Source organism: Cryptotermes secundus, unplaced genomic scaffold (assembly GCF_002891405.2).
Source record: "Cryptotermes secundus unplaced genomic scaffold, Csec_1.0 scaffold592, whole genome shotgun sequence".
Classification (NCBI taxonomy): domain Eukaryota; kingdom Metazoa; phylum Arthropoda; class Insecta; order Blattodea; family Kalotermitidae; genus Cryptotermes; species Cryptotermes secundus.
Genome location: NW_019734362.1, coordinates 291785 through 313809, shown reverse-complemented (window position 1 = coordinate 313809; position 22025 = coordinate 291785). Strand labels below are relative to the sequence as shown.

General features: G+C 37.3%; 2 protein-coding genes across 12 annotated transcripts in view; both read left to right on the top strand.

Annotated features, from left to right (window-relative positions):
* The window catches only part of LOC111868881 (uncharacterized protein PFB0145c), a 63826-nt gene extending 62166 nt beyond the window's left edge, over positions 1-1660 (top strand). For all 6 annotated transcript variants that reach the window (XM_023859947.2, XM_033753217.1, XM_033753218.1 and 3 more), the window contains one exon: positions 1545-1660. The gene's annotated coding sequence lies outside the window, so the exon portion shown is untranslated. The remainder of the gene's footprint in view (positions 1-1544) is intronic.
* On the top strand, positions 3-21754 carry LOC111868880. Of its 6 annotated transcripts, XM_023859942.2 has the most exons (9): positions 3-653; positions 2058-2172; positions 2554-2716; positions 2973-3193; positions 6176-6207; positions 7563-9050; positions 9451-9549; positions 15243-16016; positions 19737-21754. In XM_023859942.2, the coding sequence occupies exons 6-9, from the start codon at positions 7572-7574 to the stop codon at positions 20925-20927; spliced, it is 3543 nt and encodes a 1180-aa protein (XP_023715710.1). In that variant the 5' UTR covers positions 3-653; positions 2058-2172; positions 2554-2716; positions 2973-3193; positions 6176-6207; positions 7563-7571; the 3' UTR covers positions 20928-21754. The 6 variants fall into 6 exon arrangements, with proteins under 6 accessions (XP_023715710.1, XP_033609106.1, XP_023715709.1 ...); XM_033753215.1 differs by lacking the exon at positions 2554-2716; XM_023859941.2 differs by lacking the exons at positions 2554-2716; positions 6176-6207.
* Positions 21755-22025: the final 271 nt, after the last annotated feature.

The window sequence follows — 22025 nt, the reverse complement described above, 5'->3', positions numbered from 1 at the left end:
AAACAAATCAATATTTTCTCCTTAAAATTTATTTGCAATTTTGCCATATCTGAGGCTCATATATGTTGAAGTACTGGAACAAAAATTCGATTTCTAACAAGCATGAAGTATGTAATTTCGTATGCAATAAGATAAACTTAACTTTATTCATTCTGCCTTCACACCAGTAAACGATTGTAGAATAATTATTTGTAAATATTTAGTGCCTTAACGTGTATTGGTCAGCTGTGACCTTCAGATCGCATGAAATCAAAATGTTTAGAAAGTACTATTACAAAGCTCATAATACATATTTGGTATGCCGTTTACTTTCGGCCAACATGGAATACTGGACAACAAACACACAAAATAACTCCTTTGTTTTCATTTTTTTTTTTGCATGTGTGGTTTACGAATCTTGTTGTGCCATCTATTGTCGTCTTTTGCAAATATTTCGATATATTCACATCATCAGCGCCTTCTAGAACCAAATCTCGGTCGCAGTACAGGGACATTCGAGCTACAGAATGTGTAATTGTTAGGACTATATTGGTGTGCTTGTAAGTGAAAGCACCGTAAACTGTACTATGGCGTTTAAGGTTGTTTGAATTATGTAATCGATTTATTTTGAAACCTCTCCTATTTTATCAGAATAACAATTAAATACACGCGAGGTAATTGAGATATATAAGAAATGTTAATATTCATTTTGATTTTTTGTGTATCTTATGTAAAAAGGAGGAAATGTCGTGTGACGTAAAAGCCGACTTATAAGTGCTGATTTAGTCTGTTGTTAATATCCATATTTTACATAAAGCATTTCGAACATCCAACAGAACTAAGTTTCAGAATATTGTTTATCGTTTTTTAATGAAACCACCGATAATCTGAAATATTTAATTTGATTATTTCTTTGTTGAATTGGGAACCATTAAACTGGCTATATTGCTTTAGGTTGTTTTGATAAAGGACAGAGACTTTGTCATTTTTTAGAGGGGGAAAAACAGTTCCGCCCTAATATAAAGGAAGTGTGAAAAAAGTATTGTAGCTTTTTTTTAACAGTGACCACCTAATCCGCAACTACAGTAGTCTGCCTGTGGTAGCATTGTGCTGTTATTCCCCATCTAAGGTAGCCTAAGACCTATTGAAACATGTATGCAGGTATGACAGATCAGTAGCCCTTCCAAATTATGAACTTTATTTTGCAGTTTTATTGGGCCATGTGTTTCATGGGTAAAAGTGGTGAAAAATATGTTTATTTTTACACCATGTGACGTTCAAAATGCCTGCACATTATAAATAGCCAGTAGTGTCAACTAAACATCCTTTTTGTTAGTACTCTAGTAATATTTTTAAGGTTGACTGTTTCATGACATCATGAATCAACATCTCTTCTGTACTTCAACAGTATTATGCATTTCCAGTGACAAGTGCATTTGAAATTTAGAATTAAATTTTAGCATCACATAACATTTACATATCATTCTTTGGTTACAGTATATACTATGTAATTATATTACCTGCAAACCGGTGCTAACGAACTCTGTTAATGTTTGTACTTGCAGGAAGTTTGAGAACGAGTTGAACGTGTTCATGACATCATAAGGGTTTTGTTTCTAACTGTGGCCTTTGTGATAAAATATCAGTCAAAACTTATTTTTAAAAATAAACTGCAAGGTTTTTGAAAAACAATGGGGGACTGGAAGCTTGAAATTGTCAAGATGGGCCTGTACATAACTTTCCCAGTGGCACTGTTCCATTATTTCAATCAACCAGAATATTTTGAGAATTGGGTTGTAAAGACTAGAAGAGCTGTATTTCCGCCTGATAATAAAACACACCGGGAAGAAATTGAAGAGTGTATAAGAAATATCCGGGAGAAAAAAGAATTAGAAACTTTAAAACTTTTACAGGAACAAGATAGTGGCTCTGTGTGATTTACCGTAATGGGTGTGTCATCGGTTACAGAAGAAAGTTATTGTTGTGTTATGTGACTGTAGCTATGATTAGTTTTCATAAAAGTTGTACTTTGAATAAAAGGATAGCTACTTGATTTTTGTTTATTCATTTGGTTTCAGACACCTACTACACATGAATGGCAAAGAGATCAGTTCTCATAATCTGAATGAATCATAAGAGTATCATAAAGGGTGTCACTTCTACCTCACTGGTACTGCACCAGCTGCTTTAATGGTGAATAACCACTGTACCCTGTAGAGCATGCTTTAGCTGAATTTTGATTTATTCAGATAAAACTGTGTTTGTATCACAGATCTGTCAGCTGTACCCTCATCATGCCATCTGGGACAGTGCTCTGGGATGACAGCATTATGCAAAAATTAGTTTTAATTTCTCAGGGTTTTGCCCATAATAATATTCATGCATGTTTGTTTTTCACAGAATATACACAGTGTTAACCATAGTAAAGACTGTGTTTTTAATACATTGATACCTTTATAGTTCTGAATGGAAGTACTGGTATTTCAGAATATGCATTAAGTTTTATTTACCAGAGTAATGGTTACACCATTTTATTTCTCACTCATTGGGTCATGACCTCCTGGGCATTTGCAGCCTACTCTAAGGAGGTGTATGGAGTTCTCAAGTTGGGATAACAACTGGCTGGATGGCTGAGGGTTAGGAGTTTGAGTCCTGGTAGGGGCAAGTTTGTTTTCCTCTCCACAGGATCCAGACCAGCCGCCTATCCGATGGGCACCAGGAGCTCTTACCTGCAAAGGTAAAGCGGGTGGGGCATACACCTGACCACTCACTTGTAGCTAGTGCAGAGGTCATGAATTCATGGATCTGTGCATCAACTCCTGCATACGTCTTCATGGCGTGGTGCTTAATTAGTTAAACATGGATATCTGTACCTTACCTTTGTAGTTATATCCATGCACAGTTTGGCAAGTCAGATTTGTATGTTGCTTTCAGAATCTGTAACAACAGCCAGTAAAACATTTTGTGAATTTCTTTTTGTTGATTTTCTATAGATTTCAACGTGTAGAGAGCTTTGTAGAGCTATTACAGTTGAATAGGGACCTGCAGCAGTGTAGAGAACTGTACTTTTTGATGACCAGCAGAGAAGGAAGAGTCACATAAATTTTTGTACTATATTAAGGGGTTGGTGTATCACAAAGTTTGAGGACACCTGAAATACACCATAGTGAGTCAAAGAGGATGATGGGCAGGGCATGCAATACACAGAGAAGAGGTGAGAAATGCATACAAAATTTTAGGCTAAAAGCCAGCAAGGAGGAAGGCATGTGGAAAACCTAGCCATGGATAGGAGGATAATATTAAAGCTGACCCTAAAGAACTAAGAGTACTTATGTATTAACAGGAGACCAAAGTAACTTTTAAAATTTGAGAGGTCTCTCTTCTGAGACATGATACTGTGTAGTCTGTTGAAAGTCAACTGACATTTTGGAGGAAGATATTGCTGCCATCTTCAGGATTGGACAATAAGCCAAGCAAGGAACCAATGTGAAACAGGTAGCAAGCTCTGATGGAGGTGGTGATGAATTTCTCTTAAACATCAGTTGACATTCAGTGAACTACATGGTGTTATATCACAGAAGATAGATCTCTTCATAACCATCACTATGAGAACCTCAAATCCTACAGCTTTTAAAATGTACTGTCATAGGGTCCATTGACAGGCTGCTGTGAACATACTAATGAGCTTTAGTGTTCCATAAAAGGTTAGCATGTTTCTGACTGAACAAGTATTGGCTTGTTTAGAAAGACTCTGTTCGATGGAGTTGGATATGAGGAGGAAGCGTGATGCAATAACGACCATGATATAAATCTAATGCTTAGGTTGTACTCAGTGCTTTAATTAATTATGAAGGAAACTGACAGCAGTTCTGCCATTCAGCAGCATTCTTATACATGTTCTGTTTCTCATTTCACTCTATAATTAGCTGAGTAGCTGTTCTTCACCTGGATATTTATTGTTTACTTGTTTGTTATAGCACAGATCTGTTTAATACATGTAACTAAGTGTATTTTAGATTAATCTACTCATACAAAAACTTCTTAAACAGTGTAAACAATAACACATTTTAAACTTTTAACAGCAATACATAACTAACAAGTTCATGACTTTCCAATGGAGGCCCCTGCATTTCAGTACACTTGTCCAGTGCTACACAGATTTATATATGCCATGAGAAAAAAGTGTTTTTGACCAGGCAGAAATATATGTCTGTTCTGCCTACTTCAAATCATGGTCACTGACTAAATAACAACTATTTAAACATCTCTGAGGGGTTAGAACAGGTGCAAATTTGATAGAGCAAGGTCAGGATCACATACCAAATGTTCTGAGGTTTCAGAGTGTACCTTCTGGAGTGTTTCAACAGTGTAGGCAGCAGCATGGGGGCTGGCATTGTTATGCAGCACAGGTGTCTTCTGCAGTTACTCCTAACCACTGGCTTCAGCTTATCATGGAGCATCTCACTGTAATGTTCACTATTTATTGGTCACACACTTTTCCTGATAATTCTTAAGGACTCTTTCCTGTGAATCCCAAAACAGCGTTAGTATAATGTTTCCCATTAATGGTTGAGATTTGATATTTTGATAGGTGGCATTGTTTCTTTAATTTCATACAATATATTTTTGTCTCCAGTGCTACTTATTGTTACTCACCCTACTTCCTCACAACATGTTTGGGCTGTATATGGCCATCATGAGGTGTCTTCTACCTGGCAACTGTGTTACCAACTGACTGAAGAATTCAGCAGAGTTTGAGCTAGGTCTTCGTTTTTGTTCTCTGTGTGACATATTGTATATAATTCTCATTCCGTGTTTATGTATCACCTGTAAGCATTTTTCAAACCACTCATTTTCTTTGGATAAATGATAAAATAATCTGCTACCCTGAATGTGATTCTGACCACTACCTGGTTGTGGCAGAGCTTAGGGAAAGACTGGCAGTGAGTAAACAAGCAATACACAGAGTTCATATGGAGAGGTTCAGTATCCAGAAATTAAATGAGGTAGAAGGTAAGGAGCAATATCTTGTTGAAATCTCAAATAGGTTGGCAGCTTTGGAAAACTTAAGACACTGAGGTGGATGTTAATAAAGCTTGGGAAACTATTAGAGAGAATATAAAAATTTCTGCCAACGAGAGTCTAGGTTTTTATGAACTAAAGAAGCATAAGCCATGGTTTGACAAAGGATGTTCAAAATTATTAGACCAAAGGAAACAATCCAAATTGCAGTGGTTACAGGATCCAAGCTAAATAAATGGGGATAATCTGAACAATACAACACATGAAACCAGTAGGCATTTCAGGAATAAAAAGAGGAAATATGTGGATGACAAAATTGATGAGCTTGCAACAAAAGATAAGAACAAGAACATAAAGAGACCTGTATAGAGGAACAACTTATTTTAAGAGGGGTTACCAACCTAGAAGTAACTTAGTGTAGGATGAGAATGGTGATCTGCTTGCAGAGTCCCACAACATATTGGATCGGAGGAAGAACTACTCTCAGTTATTGAATGTACATAGAGTCAGTGATGTTAGGCAGGTAGCAATACATACACCTGATCCTAGCCCTTGTGAAGTTGAAATTGCTATTGCAAAATTGAAAAGGCATAAATTGCCAGGTAGCTTTCAAATTCCGGCAGAACTTATTCAAGCAGGAGGCAAAATATTACGTTCTAAGATCCATACGCTAATTACTTCTATTTGGCACAAGTAAAAATTACTTGATCAGTGGAAGGAGTCTATTATTGTACCTGTTCACAAGAAGGGTGATAAAACTGACTGTAGTAATTATCAAGGGATATCACTGCTACTGACTTCATACAAAATTTGGTTCAATATTCTTCTGACAAGGTTAAGTCCATATATAGATGAAATTATAGGGGATCATCAGAGTGGGTTTCGATATAACAGATCAACTACCGATCAGATTATTTGCATTTGTCAGATACTGGAGAAAAAATGGGAGTACAATGAGACAGTACATCACCTATTCATAGACTTCAGGAAATCCTGTGATTCAGTTATGAAGAAAGTATCATACAGTATTCTCATACAGTTTGGGGTACCCATGAAACTAGTGTGTTTAAATGAAACGTATAGTAAAATCTGTGTAGGTAAACATTTATTTGATTCCAGAATGGTCTAAAACAAGGAGATTCTTTATCATCATTGCTTTTCAACTTTGTTTCAGAATATGCCATTAGGAAGGTGCAGGCAAACCAGGTGGGTTTGAAATTAAATGGGACATAGCAAGTGCTGGTCTATGCTGATATAAATCTGTTGGGAGATAGCATAGATACTATAAAGAAGAAGGTTGGTCTAGAAGTAAACAGAGTGAAAACTAAGTATATGCTGCTGTCTCGTCACCGGAGTGCAGTGCAAGATCATGACATAAAGATAGGTAACAGATGTTTTGAAAATGTGGCATAGTTCAGACATTTGGGAATGACCATAACAAATCAAAACCTGATTCAGGAGGAAATTAAGAGGATATTGAACTCAGGTAATGCTTGCTACTATTCAGTCCAGAACCTTTTGTCATCTTGTCTGCTGTCTAATTAAAAATTAGCATAAAAATTAGAATATACAAAACTATAATCTTGCATGTGGTTCTGTATGGGTGTGGAACGTGGTCTCTGAGTTTAAGGGAAGGACGTAGACTGAGGGTGTTTGAGAACAGGGCATTGAGGAGAATATTTGGACTGAAGAGAGATGAAGTGACAGGAGCTTGGAGAAAACTGCATAATGAGGAGCTTCATAAATTGTACTCTTCCCTAAATATAATTAGAATGATCAAGTCAAGGAGAATGAGATTGGCAGGCACATAGTACGAATGGGGGAGAAGAGAAATGCGTATAGGATATTGGTGGGAAAGCCAGAAGGAAAGAGACCACTAGGAAGACCAAAACGTAGATGAGTGGACAATATTAAAATGGATCTTAGAGAGATAGATTAGGGTGGTATGGACTTGATCAATCTGGCTGTGGATAGGGACCAGTGGAGAGCTCTTGTGAACATGGTAATGAACCTTCGGGTTCCATAAAATGCTGGAAAGTTCTTGAGCAGCTGCATAATTGGCAGCTTCTCAAGAAGGGCTCAGCTCCATGAGTAAGTGAAATGATAAAACATGACAACACTGCACTGCACTGAACTGCATAGCATACAGACATATTTTACCACTGCTAGGCAACAACTTATGGCCTCAGCTGAATGCTCCCTCCAACCCCCTGTTGTGATTGCTTGTTTTTCCCTGCCATGGTCAATCTTCATAAGAAAATGGATGGATTACAGGATTATAGCTGTTACTGATGTTGCTTCCACCTTGGAAATTAGGATGGTTCCTTATTGGTATAGTTAATTAAACAAAGTTAGAGTAGTCTCCAATGGCATGATGTTTATACCATATCTCACAAAAATCCACTGTTGCTCTGTGTCATATAAAGATAACAATATCAGAATTTAAATAATTTTTTTGGATCACTTAATACACAAAATGTCAAGTCAGATCCATTGCAGTGAAAAATAAAATAAGGTGTGGAAAATCTTTAAAAGGTTTACTGATTTGTTTATTTTTACAGATGTAAAAAATGGATTCAATAAATATGCAGTTTACTACAGGACAACTTAGCAGTCACAACATAACAATGCAATTTCAAGCCGTCCATTGGGAAGATCACTTTAATCACTTGGTGACAACATTAAAGGACTTTACATTATTAAATATATTAACTGACACTACGCTGGTCACAGGGAATCTGAAAGTGCCAGTTCATCGGGTGATATTGTCGTGTTACAGTTCCTACCTTAAAGAATTTCTGACAAATGAAATTCTAAATTGCTATGTATTGATCAGTGACATTGAAGAATCTCTTTTACAATTTCTTATTAGTTACATCTATACAGGTGTAACATCTGTTCCTGTATCCAGTTTGAATGACTGGTACAAAACAACCAGGTTGCTAAGATTAGACAGCATATTGGAAGCTGGAAGAAACCATTGTTCTGAGGATGTGACTTATTTTACATGGCCTCAGCACCAAGAAATGATCCTCCAATATCTGTGGCAATCTCGGTCTAATCCAACAGAATGTGATGTGATTTTAGTGACAAACAGTTTTTCACAGACTTTTGCACATTCTTGTATTTTGGGTGCATGCAGTAGACATTTGCTCAACATTTTCCTCAAGCACAGTGAAAGGAATAAAAAGAAACCATATGTGTTGATTCTTCAGAATGTTAAGAGTGAGGATCTGGAGGCCGTTCTTGAATTCTGCTACAGAGGAAGTGTTTCTGTGTTTGAAAGGAACATTAATTCCATTTATGACACAGCTGAACTATTAGGTATTCAAAATCTTTGTAGAAAACTGATATCTATTAATCCTATGATTGAAAAAATGTCTGAAATACACAGAAACAGCTCTACTTCAAATGTTGTCAGTAGGATAAAGGCTTCTCACTGTTTATCTCAACAGAATGTACATTCTGTGCAACTCCAAAACATGTTTCAGCACTTTCTGGATTATGAAGACTTGGTTGATATAACGTTACTCAGAGGCAAACACAGCTTCACAGCTCACATTGTTGTACTAAGTGCATTTAGTATGTACTTCAAAAACCTTACCAGATGTCTGCAGCATAATGTGAAGGATGCTTTTGTTCTCATCAAAGACTTACGAACTCAGCATGTAAGAGCTTTTCTAGATTATATATACAAAGGAATGGCAGAGTTTGCGGGGACTACAGAGGTTTTCTGCCAGGTCATGTCAGATTGGATTGATTTTAGCTTGCTGTCAATTTCTGAATCAGAAACATGTCAAATTTTAACTAATGCAACATCTATAATGAAACAGAAGACAGAATTCAGTGAATCAGTGGAAGAACAAAACACATATTTTTCTGAAAGCATTCTCCATCCAAATATGGAACATCAGGAAGAAGTTATAGAGAGAGATGAAAATACACAACAAGATGACTGCAGCAGAAGTGTACAAACTTCCAGAAACTTTGAGAATGTCATTGGCTTAGAAGTTTCTTCTTCTATAACTACAGGAAGTTTCAAAGAAGTGGTAAGTTCAAAGAACTATGACTTGTTTTATTTGAAAACTTCATAGTTTTGCTGTAGCAGTTGTGGATGATGTTGGATTAACCATTATGAAACGTGAACTTGGGCTGTTATGAAATAACAGCAGTCACAAATTTGTAAACTTGACCTCTGTTTAGCCATAAGCATGATTTCATGCAACCAGTTGTGTGTGTTATATCTAAACCTGTTATTCACACAGTAAGAATATATCCATCAGTTTTCAGTGATCTTAACGCAATCTAAGTTAGTTGCTCTTAGCTGAGATTCAGATTCCCCAGGTTGTCACACTTAAATTTAATTTTCCCTGTGCATTGAAATATAAATTTAAATCCATGGCAATTGTATGCTGTGATTTGTTAAATGTGTCATTAAAATAATTACAGGGACCATTTGAAGAGCATGGAGGTGTGAAGATACCAACTGAAACACCTGTGGAAGAAGACCAGAACAGCTTGAAAAATGAGAATGAAATTAGTGTTGAGGTAAACAAGTGTAATTCAATTTAGTACATTTATTTTGTGGCACATGGTAGCGTAGATGGTTGAGGGGCTATGCTACAAGCCGAAAGGTCACGGGTTCAAGTCCCAATGAGGTCATTGGATTTTTTTTTTTCAATTGACCTAACCTTTCCAGTCACACTATGGCCCTGGGGTTGACTCAGCCTCTAACAGAAATGAGTACCAGGAATTAATTAAATAATTTTCCTGAGGAGTAAAGCACGGCTGGCGCGTAAGGGTGACAACCTTACCGCCATCTTTGAGCCGATTGTCTAGATAATGTGGGACCCTCAACATCTCACAACCCTATGGGCCTTCATGGCCTGGTACAGGGATAGCTTTGCCTTTTTTACTTTATTTTGTGGCTTCAGATATAAAATCACATTCTGATTATCAGTATCAGAATATTTAAAGCAAGAAGATGAACTTAAGTCTGAAGTGCACAGATAACTGCTTTCCCTTGATCTAACATTTCTGTCTGTTTATCATTTATTTGTGTTTTATTTTATGATGCTGTCAATGGCTCAGACTGTATAGTAACAGATGGTAGGATCGTTACTGAATAATTTTTGGAAAGGATATGGAAGGAAGTGGTCATGACCTAATTTCTGGTACTACCCCAGCCTTTTCCTAGAGGGATGTCAGAAGAGCACAAAGAATCTTACTCAGGCAGTCCAGTCACCTGGCCAAGATTCAAACTGTCTTGACAAGTCAAGCAAATGTAGAGTTGTGCTCTAACTGAAGTAATGTTTGGATATGAAGATAGTACTCTTCATAACCATGGCTGGGAGAACCTCAAAAAACTACATAATATTTGGATTGCTTGTCACAAAAGTGGGTAATAAATATTTTAAACGTTAAAGTAAGTGTGTGGAGAAGAGATTATGTCAAGAACTACATTCTTGAATAGTATAAGTGAAGGATGGGAAGAGATTGACTTTTAACGGGTGACTCGGTTGTCTGACAACATGAAAACTGTATGTAAATACTGAAAAGGTGAGAAGAATGGTGCAGAATGTTCAATGTTTTACTGTCAGAATGACTGCAAGAGAACTGAATATCGGTAGATATTCAACAGATTGGTACGTCAGTACAACAGCTTCTGATGGAAAATTTGAGGATGCAAAGATGGTGCCCAGGAACATCACAAATGACTAACTGCGGTGGAGGAGGGACACCTGTGCCAGTCCTTTGCAAAAGAAATTGAGGAGAACAAAAATCAGCGGGTGCTCAGAGTATGCACTGGAAATCTCCAGGCTCACCCCACACCAAGAAAGTGCAGATGTCAAAACCAAAAGTCAAGACAGTGTTAATTTTACTTTGAATGCAAAGGGATAATGCATGGAAAATTGGTCACACTCTCAACCGGAAGTCTTATTTCCAAGACTAAGAACATCCTGAGGCAGCAGGTTTATGGATCTGAGGCAGCAGGTTTGTGGATCTGATGCTGTGACATTGTGTTCCTCCACACACACACACACACACACACAAACGCATGCGCAGGTGTGCTCTCTGTTGGTGGTCCTGTAACACTCCACTTACCAGATTTCACTCCATGTGACTTCTTGCTCATCCATACAATGAAGGATCACATCAGGATATCAGATTGCTTGAACAGTTGTAAACAATAATGGAATTATATCTAGCAGCAAAAGGGAACCACTCTGAACAGGAGTGATGCAGTTCTGAACAACAATGCTGCTAATGTATGATAGACTAGTGAGGTGTTAGACTTTTACTGTCCCTTGAGCTTTATTTATGGAAAATAAAGAATAAAAGCAAACCTAATTAATATAATTATTAATTCAGGAAGTGTCCATGAGAATTTGTGAGGCAAGGTAACTTTGTTTCCTCCAGAGAGATGTGATTTCTTTATTCAGGATCCTTCAGATTGCACTGGAGGTTTCCAAACGCTGTTACACTTAAGTGAAATTTTATATACATGAATTTCAATTGAAATGTCTCCTTATGCATAGGAACTAACGAGGCTGTACTGATATCTACATAACAAGGAGCTTCACAGTTTGTACTTGTCTCGCAGCTTTCTTATGGTAGGTCAGAGTGAGGGAGAACTGTATGGCAGAAGAAGTAAATGAAGGCTTTTAGTTTTAAGTTCCGGTTGTAAGGGGAAGATAATTAACATCTATGGTCTGCATCCTGTTGTGTATTATATCACAAATAGGGCTGTCTAAACAACGGTAATATCTATGAATGTAAACTAAGACAAATTGATACTGATGTATCACCATTGGTTTATTGTGCAAAGGTGTTCCACTACCTTTTGACCTTCAAGAGGTCATCATCAGGTGCACTTACAAGAATTCAGTGTTAGTTCTTGAATTGTATTTTAATATGGATCCATATTATTACAGTTTGTTTATTTTTTGATAACAAATACTACCTTATTTTTAAATATATTTTTTATATTGCTTGTTGGGGTGGGACTGAGTCCACTTGGTACTGCGGCCACTTCTGGCCTATTGTACCAGCCCCTGATGATAGGTGAGGGTGATTATGGAGCAGTTGGTGGAATGAAGATTGACAGAGGAAACCAAAGTACTCAGAAAAACCCTGCCCCAGCGCCACTTTGTCCACCACAAATCCCACTTGACCAGACCCGGGATCAAACCCGGGCTGCCACAGTGGGAAGCCAGCGACTATCCCCTTGAGCTATGGCGCGGCCTAAAAATTTGTCAGAAGTGGGATTCGAACCCATGCCCACAGAAGTTGACTGCGACCTGAACACAGTGCCTTAGATATCTCAGCCATTGTAACTACTAAATATATCTAATAAATACACAAAAAATATGCTAATAATATAGTTTTTGATTCTGTTTAGACATTAAGACTAATTACTTTGTATATAGTTTGGATTTTAACATTACATAGTTGTTAATGTATTTTTGTCCTTGAAGATAAATATTAAAGATCTAAATTTTCCAAATTTTTGAAAATTAACTACTGAAGTTACACCTGAGATATAGAGTTGCTTCTAAGGTAAGCTTAAAATTAGGAGTATTTTTTGGGATCATCACGTTTTGTTATAATAAGTTGATAAGTTGCAGGTCGATGCAACATGAAGGGGCCCTTCTCAGAATCTCTGTAGCATTGAGTTACTTCTTTCATTGTGTAAGGGTTGGTCGGCAGATATTCTGTCTTGTGTTGTGCCCAGCTAGTTTTGTTCTCGTAGATAGAGGGTTTAATGCTTATATGTATTTGTATGCGAAGGGATCCCTGTTGTTCTGTTGTTCGCAATGTGGCTGTGCTTAAAATGGATCTCAGGGAAGTAAGTTATCAGGATGTGAACTATGCTGAAGTGGCTTGGCATAGTAACCACAGATAGAATTTTTGATAATTAAAACAAGTCTAGAATGATGAGAAATTTCTTGTACGATTGAATAACCATCACCTCTGCAGGATAAACACTACTGTCAGTAAGTTTTCTGGTCAGAGTAATATGTAAGGGTACTGAATTTGGATGTTGTGATGCTAGCTGGTGACTGATATGTCATATCTGATGAAAATATGTTTAAGGAAGTATTCAATATTTGTCGTCATCTTCAGGATTAATGCTATTTGTTCAAGTATAATTAAAATTCTATTCTTCACATATTCAAACTGTCGCATGCAGTAGCTTAGTTGGTTGAAGCATTATGGTACAAGCTGGAAGGTCATGGTTCGATCCCTGATGAGGTCATTTAATTTTTCAATTGATCTCATCATTCCAGCTGCACTGTGGCCCTGGGTCGAGTCAGCCTCTAACAGAAGTGAGTACTAGGAATCTTCCTGGTGGTAAAGAGTGGCTGGTGTGTAAGGGTGACAAACTCGCCACCATGACACATCTAATTATAGATCTGTTTTGCTCCTCAAATCACTCTCTAAGATTTTTGAAAAAGTACTCTATTATAGATTATATCAACATATAAAGGATAGTTATAGTCTTGTTAATGAACAGTTTGGCTTTAGGGAAGCATCGTCGACAGGTTGCCCGTCTTATCACTTAATAATATCTTAACAGCATTAAATAGTAAATTATTAGTTGGGGATATTTTCTGCAATCTTCATAAGGCATTTGATAGTGTTAATTATGATATTTTGTTGTTCAAAATGGAATTCTATGGGATTACAGGAACAGCTTATAACTTAATAAAATCCTATCTACAAGACAGATATCAGTGTGTGTTAGTTAATGTTAACTCAAGTAATTGCTACTCTAGATGGGACCCTGTTACTGTTGGAGTCCCTCAGGGGACCATACTTGGTCCCTTGCTCTTTCTCTTTTATGTTAATGATATGCCTAATATAATATCTGACATCTCAAACCCTGTCTTATATGCTGATGATACCAGTCTGATAATTACAAACCCTGATATCCAAATGTTTGAAAGAGAGATAAATACTGCCATAGAAAGATTAAATAGATGGTTTCATAGCAATTTATTATCATTAAATCTGGAAAAACTTATTTCCTTCAATTTTTAACTAAAAACACTAATGCAGCTGACTTAAATATATCATATGGAAAGAGACAAATAACTAATGTACAGACCATAAAATATTTAGGTTTAATAATTGATAAAAATTTATCATGGCGTACTCATATTGAACAATTGATACCTAAACTAAATAAAGTATCATATGTAATTAGATTTTTGAAACCGTTATTGTCTTTGGAGACCTTAAAAGTTGTTTACTTCTCATTAGTCCATTCAATTATCTCATACGGTATAATATTTTGGGGTAGCTCAACTCACTCTGAAATTATATTTAAAATCCAAAAAAGGATAATACACGTAAGAATCATTACAAATTCCGGCAGCAGGGATTCTTGTTGAAATTTATTTAAGGAACTGTCTATTTTACCGTTCTACTCTCAGTATATATTGTCTTTATTAATATTTATTGTTAATAATAAAGATTTATTTAAAATGAACTTGGATGTTCATACTTTTAATACAAGATCTAATTGTGATTTGCATTTTCCAGTGGTAAATCTGGCTGTTTGCCAGAAAGGAGTACAGTGCTCTGGTATTAAACTTTACAGTCACCTTCCATCAACTCTTAAACAAATATCGTATGATATTCCTAAATCTAAAGTTACATTAGAGAATTTCCTGACAACCAAATCTTTCTACACTGTGGAGGAATACTATTGTCATAAATAAGAATTTTGAAATTTGACTATATCTAAAGTATTGAAATTGCTGATTTTATGACTGTAAATTTTGTTTATTTTGATTGTAAGATGTCAACTTTATGTTTTTTAAATGTACTATTTGTATGTAAATATTGTGGCTATCTTGCATGTTTATATAATTTGTCCGATCATGTATAAGAAAAGTTATTGTGTTGACTGGTTTCAATCGTTTTTGAAATTATGCATGTATGGGACTTGTTCCACATCCAATGGCATTTTAGCCCCTCTGGAGCTATGGAATTGGGAATATATATGAATATGAATTCAAGTATAATTAAAATTCTATTCTTCACATATTCAAACTGGGGCATGCAGTAGCTTAGTTGGTTGAAGCACTATGCTACAAGCTGGAAGGTCATGGGTTCGATTCCTGATGAGGTGATTGGATTATTCAATTGACCTAATCCTTCCAGCCGCACTATGGCCCTGGGTCAAGTCGAATAACTTTATGCCCTACTGCAATTCTGTTTCTCTACCACAGGATGATACAGCAGAGGGAAGCAGTATGCCAGATGAGGATGGAGCAACAGAAGAAGCACATGATGAGGCAGGAGAAAACAAACCTCATAAGAGATGGAGAGATAGGGATTCTGTTTTAACATGTTATACATGCAGTGAGAATTTTGAATCACGGAAACAGCTGAGGGAGCATTTAATCATTCACCCAAATGGAAGAGTTATGAAGTGCAGTTACTGTGGGAAAGGATTTGATAGACCAAGTCAGATGAAACTTCATGTTCGCATACATACTGGTTCTAAACCATTCTCTTGCAAACAGTGTGGCCGTGCTTTTGCAGCAAAGAGTGCACTTCGGAAGCATGCTGATATTCATGCCAAGGATAAAGGCAGGATGTTTGAATGTGCTGTATGTAATAAGTCATTTTCAAGAAAGGAATATCTAGAGGAACATATCAGGACACATACTGGCAACAAACCTTTTGAGTGTCTGATATGCCATAAGACTTTTGTTGGCCGCACTGGGTTGAATCACCACAGGAAGACTCATGCAGATGCTGATGAGAAGAAAGACTCCATGTGTGAAGTGTGTGGGAAGAGCTTCACACGCCATGCCTTGTGGACGCATGTCAAGTCACATGAGAAGACCCACTGCTGCCATCATTGCAACAAATGCTTCTCTACTGCATCTGCATTGAGAGTTCATGTCACAGGCACACATCTTGGCTGCAGAAGCTATCAGTGTGAAATATGTGGCAAAGGTTTCATACAAAAGAACCATCTGATCCGTCACATGAAGGTATGTTGGTATGGTCTGTGAAGAGAAATTCAGGGAATCCATTGTTGGGACTTTATTGCATGGGATTTCTTTATATAACTACCAAACTATGTCCATGGAACAGGGTCTGTCTTGAGAAGGTAATAATTATTGAGCTCTTTGAAAAGTTTCCTTGCTTTTATGGAACCTGAAGGTTTATTGCTGTTCACAAGAGCTCAAAACTGAGCCTTATTCAATGAATCCATTCCCGCCCAGGATTCTTCAAAATATTTTGTAATGTGCTAGTTTCTTTGAAGAGGTTGTCTATAGCTCCTTATTATGTATATTCCAAGTTACTCTATATTTGGATGCTGTTTAAGATCTTTGATATACCATGTTTTGCCAGACTGTAGAACATTCTTTGTTTATTTATGGTCAAGCTAGTATTAATATATAATATGAACATATTAATACATAATAATTTAATATTATGAGACTGGGAGACTGAGAATCAGAATATAATATTAAAATGGATTTTTTATAAAAAGCAGTTTGTGACAGTGTGAAGTGGATTGAAGTGGCCTAGCATCATGTCCAATGATGGGAGCTTTGGTGTTAGTGGATTTTATTGTCCGAGATTGTTCAGTGATGTATTAACAGCTTGAGCATTTATGCTGAATGAGATGGCTGAGTGATGAGGTATGGTGAATCCCAGATGTAGGAAGAAAGTGCATTGCGTAAGATATGGAGTTGGTACCTCATAAACTTTTATGACTCATATTTGATATGGATAAACTTAACTGTGCATTGGAGGTTTTGTTATGGAGAGGCTCTTAGAGTAGAGGTTTACTGCATTTGTGTTCCTGATATAGTATTTGCAAGTAAGTCAGTTTGGCATACCACTGGATTATGGCACAAAATGTTAAAAACCAATTTCTTTTGTTGCCTGAGTAGGATAGACTTCATGAGTGAAGATTACTGTCTTGTGGGATCTGGTCTTATTAGTGTGGTAGATCATTACCAGTGTTTTGAAGGAACATGCTATCTCCATCTTCTACCCTGATGGTGGCAGCACATTCCTCTCAAACGTTGATAGTGATCTGCTGTGCTATACATGTACTGTGTCACAGTCATTGCTATGAGACCTGACACCTTGCTGTCATTGAATTTACTTCTATGTGAATGTCTCTAGGAGAAAAAAGAGTTTCCACAATTCATCTTACAGTTAGTTTAATTTTGATGTCATAATTTCTTTGGGATTGAAATATGTCTTTGCTCCTGTCATGTCCTTTTGACATTATCCCGCAGTTACGTTGAGATAATCTGAACTGCCTAGTGCAGGTGTCCCACACTCTTAATGCAAAACCCATTCAGCCATGAAAAGTATTGACAGTTATGTCACTGACCTTGTCATGTTTTTAGAAAGTTGTGTCTTCCAGCACTTAAAATTATATCACATCAATATAACAGTCTTTAATTGATGCTAATTTTCCCTAAGTTCTTTAATCACAGGCCAAATGTAATAGCTGATTGGTTTCTACCCCCTGCTTTGCTGTCAGGAGGTCTTGCATGTGAAGCTCAGCTCCAAGATTGGCCGTTATGTCTGTGTCCCTCAGGCCTTCACAGCAGATACTTAAATAGCACCTCGAAATAGATTGTGCTCTTACACCCATGATTTCATATTTGGTATTAACAGACTTCCTGTTATTTGACACTAACCTGGGCACTTGAAGTATCATTAAGTAACCCAACAATTTGTCCATCTAAAGTAATAACATGGATTTAATTGTCTGGGTCCTCCAGAATGTGTTGATTCTATGATCAAATCTTTGGAGGAAAACAAGGTTACACAACATTATCAATGGTATCCTTACTTACAACTGGGAATAATGAAATACAAATTAATGATAGTTTCAGAATTACAAAATTTCAGCATAGTCTGTGGAGAGGTTTATGGAATGCATGGAAAATTCCAGTTATACAACTCTTTTATTGACCGTCACAACACAACAGACAGTTATGGTTTTATGGAAACTACGCTTCATCATGGATGAGTATGGCTGAAAATCAGAATTGTGCAACTATGTTCAGTGAAAATCTTGACATACTGAATTTCAGCATAATCTCTAGAACAGTTTTTGTGATATGTAAGCTAGGCTTTATTACTGCTCAACCTGGCTGAAAATCTCAAATTGTACTCAAATTTTGGAGTAAGTCTTCCATATAAAGTTTCAAGAATATCTGTGAAATTGTGGATGATATGTATGAAGTCCATTTATAGCCTTATGTAAACCAAACTTTATTAGGGATCAGCATGGTTGAAAATTGAATTTCCTGATGAATATTAGTGAAAGTCTCCCATATAAAATATAAAACAAAATCTGTCCTACATTATAGGCCCTAATACAGAATGACAAGTATGAGGCATTTTTTTCTAATGCTGTAAGGAATGCCAAGGAGTGTGATTAGCCTGTCTTACTGTTTATCGATAGAAGAAATGTATTCTCACATGTTGCTGTAGGTGACGCGTCAAATAACTTCACGCCATTTTGGATCTAGCGAATTTATTGCACACTCGCTCTTACACTTACACAGCTCACAATTTAACAATTACTGCCATCTGCAGTATCACAATTACTTCTCCTGCTGTACCCAATAACAACTCGTAGCTGCTGGACGTCAGCTCATGCTGACTACTCCTACTCAATACTGGTAACTCTCTCTCTGGTTCAACACTGACGAATACTCCTCATTATGTAGCTTCCGCACTGACAACACAGAAAACAGTTATGTGATAGCTACAACTGTTGAGTGATGTTGTGTTTACCAATTGCCTAGCAATAGTCTCTGCATGGACTCCCCTGTTGCGTGATGTCACAGCCTAGCGTTGAGGGGTGTTTATCGAGCGTTGCATAGTTACGGGATGAGTGGGGTATGTGATGTCACTCTCACTTCCTGTTGTGCAATCCAAGGATTCACAGAGTTTTCGCCTAGCAACACACCAATACAATTCACAACTCTCACGTTGCACATGTGCCCCTAGGCCTCTATGGTTTAACAGTTCCTGCATAAGGCCAGTACACCACAGTTCAGCATATGGAGCCAGGATAGCACAGTCAGTATAGTGACCGGCTACAGGCTGGATGACCCACGAGTCGGAGTTCAATTCTTACTGGGGGAGATAATTTTCTCTTCTCCATGTTGTCTAGACCAGTTCTGGGGCCCACCCAGCCTCCTATCCGGTGGGTACTGGGGTCTCTTTCTATGGGGTGTGAAGCTGACCACTCATGTGCAAGTAGTCCTGAGGTCAAGAAAACCTGGTTCTGTGCACTATGCATTCACCTCCCCCCCATATGTTTTCGTGGCATGGTGCTTAATTAGTTAAGCACAGGGACACTTACAGTTCAGCATAAGCATAACTCATATCTTTCATGTTATTCTGCAAAGAAAGGTTCCAGAGTGTAGTGTACATGTTGTTCTAACCTAACCATCCAGAGAGATATCACTGATTAGTTGTGCACATGTAAAACACCACTACTCATAAATTTTTACATGTAATATGTGATGAACCAGAGAATATATTCATACATTCTGTGAGTCTACCTGAGCATTTACCAACCATCCAGGTTGGTTACATGATTCCTGTTAAGGAAACAGTCTCACTCCATTGTTTTTAATTCTCAAGTACAAATATGATACCATGTGCAATCACAAACAAAACATAATTTTTCTTCCTTTTATATATATATGTCTCTGTTGTAGGTACACAACAATTCAAAAGATGTGCGAAGTGCAAAGCCATTCCTGTGTGGAAAATGTCCACGGACATTTAAAACAAAAAGCAGACTTGAATCGCACACACGGGTGGAACATATTGAACCTGGAGAACGACCTTACTCTTGTGAAATCTGCAACAAACGCTTTGCGGGCCGCAGCACCGTTATCTACCATCGGCGTGCGCACACAGGCGAACGTCCGCACTGTTGCTCAACCTGTGGCAAGAAGTTCATGCGTCCAGATGCGCTGCGCCAACACATTACATCTCATACTGGTGAGCGTCGACATCAGTGCTCTGTCTGTAGCAGGAAGTTTGCAACCAGAAGTACACTTAACAAGCACATCCAGTCACATAAGGAGACAGAAGAAAAAGAAACAACTTTCAGCTGTAATGTGTGTCATAAAGGCTTTCAGTCTGAAACACAACTTTCATTACATTCTCCTGTGCACAATGGCTGTAGACCTCTACGGTGTCATGTTTGTAGTAAATCTTTCCGCTACCAGGACAGTCTTACAAAACATCTAAATATTCATAATGCTGCACAAGAAGACACTCCAGATAGTGCGTTATCATGTGTATACTCTTTTCAAGTCTGTGAACAGACTTTTGAACATGTCACTGAGCTGGGTAGTCATACAAAGGAAACTGAAAATCACAGTTATGCAAGTGGAAACCTCATTCACAGTCCTGACAGAGATATGGTGCCACAGTCTCTCGAGCAATATCCCATTCCCCCTGCAGCTTTAAATGATAATATCTGTATAAGAGACTTGAACAAAACTGCTTTAGTTGTTCCCCATCGGCGTCCCTACAGCATAACAATAGATGGTAACCTATGCTGCAATACAGATGCCCATGACACAAACATTTTACCCGAAGTTGGTAACATTGATTCATCCACAGACATGCCACCCCCACCAGCCTCTCTCCGTTCTTTGTCACATTCACACCCTGGGTTAGACCTGCATTCGGCGATAAGTTTGACAGCTTCACATATCCATGATCAAGAAACACATCCACATATTGAAATGGTTGGTAATCCACCTGCACCATACACTGAACCACTGTCAAAATCATTTCTCTTTATAGATAACTGTAGCCAGATTTCTCAAGAGCACAACAAGCAGAAAATGATTCAGGATTCAGGTAGAATGTACAGTAAGGTAGAAACTTGAATCTCTGTTCAGACCAGATGTGTCATATGTTAATAATGTATACTGGCTTCTGCAAGAAAGTGATACTGTACACATGTGTCTTATTATTTACTTAAAATAATAAATGTTTTGTGAATTATAGGAAATAAGCAGTTTAGAGTTTGGATATATGGAGATATGAAGGGTATATGCTTACAAGACTGAGAACAAGTGTGGGCATAGTAAATACATGTTTCTGTCCTATTAAATTATATATTATGTCACATATTCAAAGTTAAGCTCTGGTTTTACAATATGTATGAAATCAAACTGGTGTTCCTAAATTACCATCTGTTTTTCTTTCTTATTCAAGTCTCGAACACAACCAGAGTACAGTGTATATTTGTATGTATTCGTGTCCAGTGACAGTAGATCATTATAAAAGATTTTAAAAGTGTACCCTTAACTGGCACATTCTGTAAAATCAGTTACAGATGACATGTTAGCATCCATGCTCTACTAACTACTTAGAAGAAAATAAAGTGTAGATAATGTGAGAAAGGGAACAATGTTCTCTAATTGCTGATGTGCCTTCTCTCAGGTAAACTGAATAACTCAGGCTCTGACAATCTCTTCCATTACAATAAACAAGCATTTAATTCACATGCAGCTGTGCACTGTGGATACAGACTGGTGACAAGTCAAAACTAGTGGCTTATACTGAAAGAACAATCAGTTTTAAGGCTCAACTGTTCCATTCGGTATAAAGTAAATATATGCATAATTTGTTAATACATTCTTCAGAGTCATATTTTAAGTATTTAAAGAATAAAACAGATTCTTTTTCAGTGCAGTCTTAGCTCAGTTAAGACTTATGTTCTTTTTTCTGTAATGAGATATTTGCTGATACTAGAATAGAACTGAAGCTTTGTGTGTGTGGGTGCGTGCGTGTTGGCTGACCTATTAAGGTCATTGGTTGTTTGTGAATGTAGGATCTGCATTTAGTAGTTTCTCAAAGTAAACTATAATACAATATCTTTCATTGGTTTATATTATAATGGATTTGATCAGCACATTGCCAGTCAGTGGCTTGGTAAACCCACTTCTGTGCAAGAGCAATGACGCCACTGCAACAGTTGG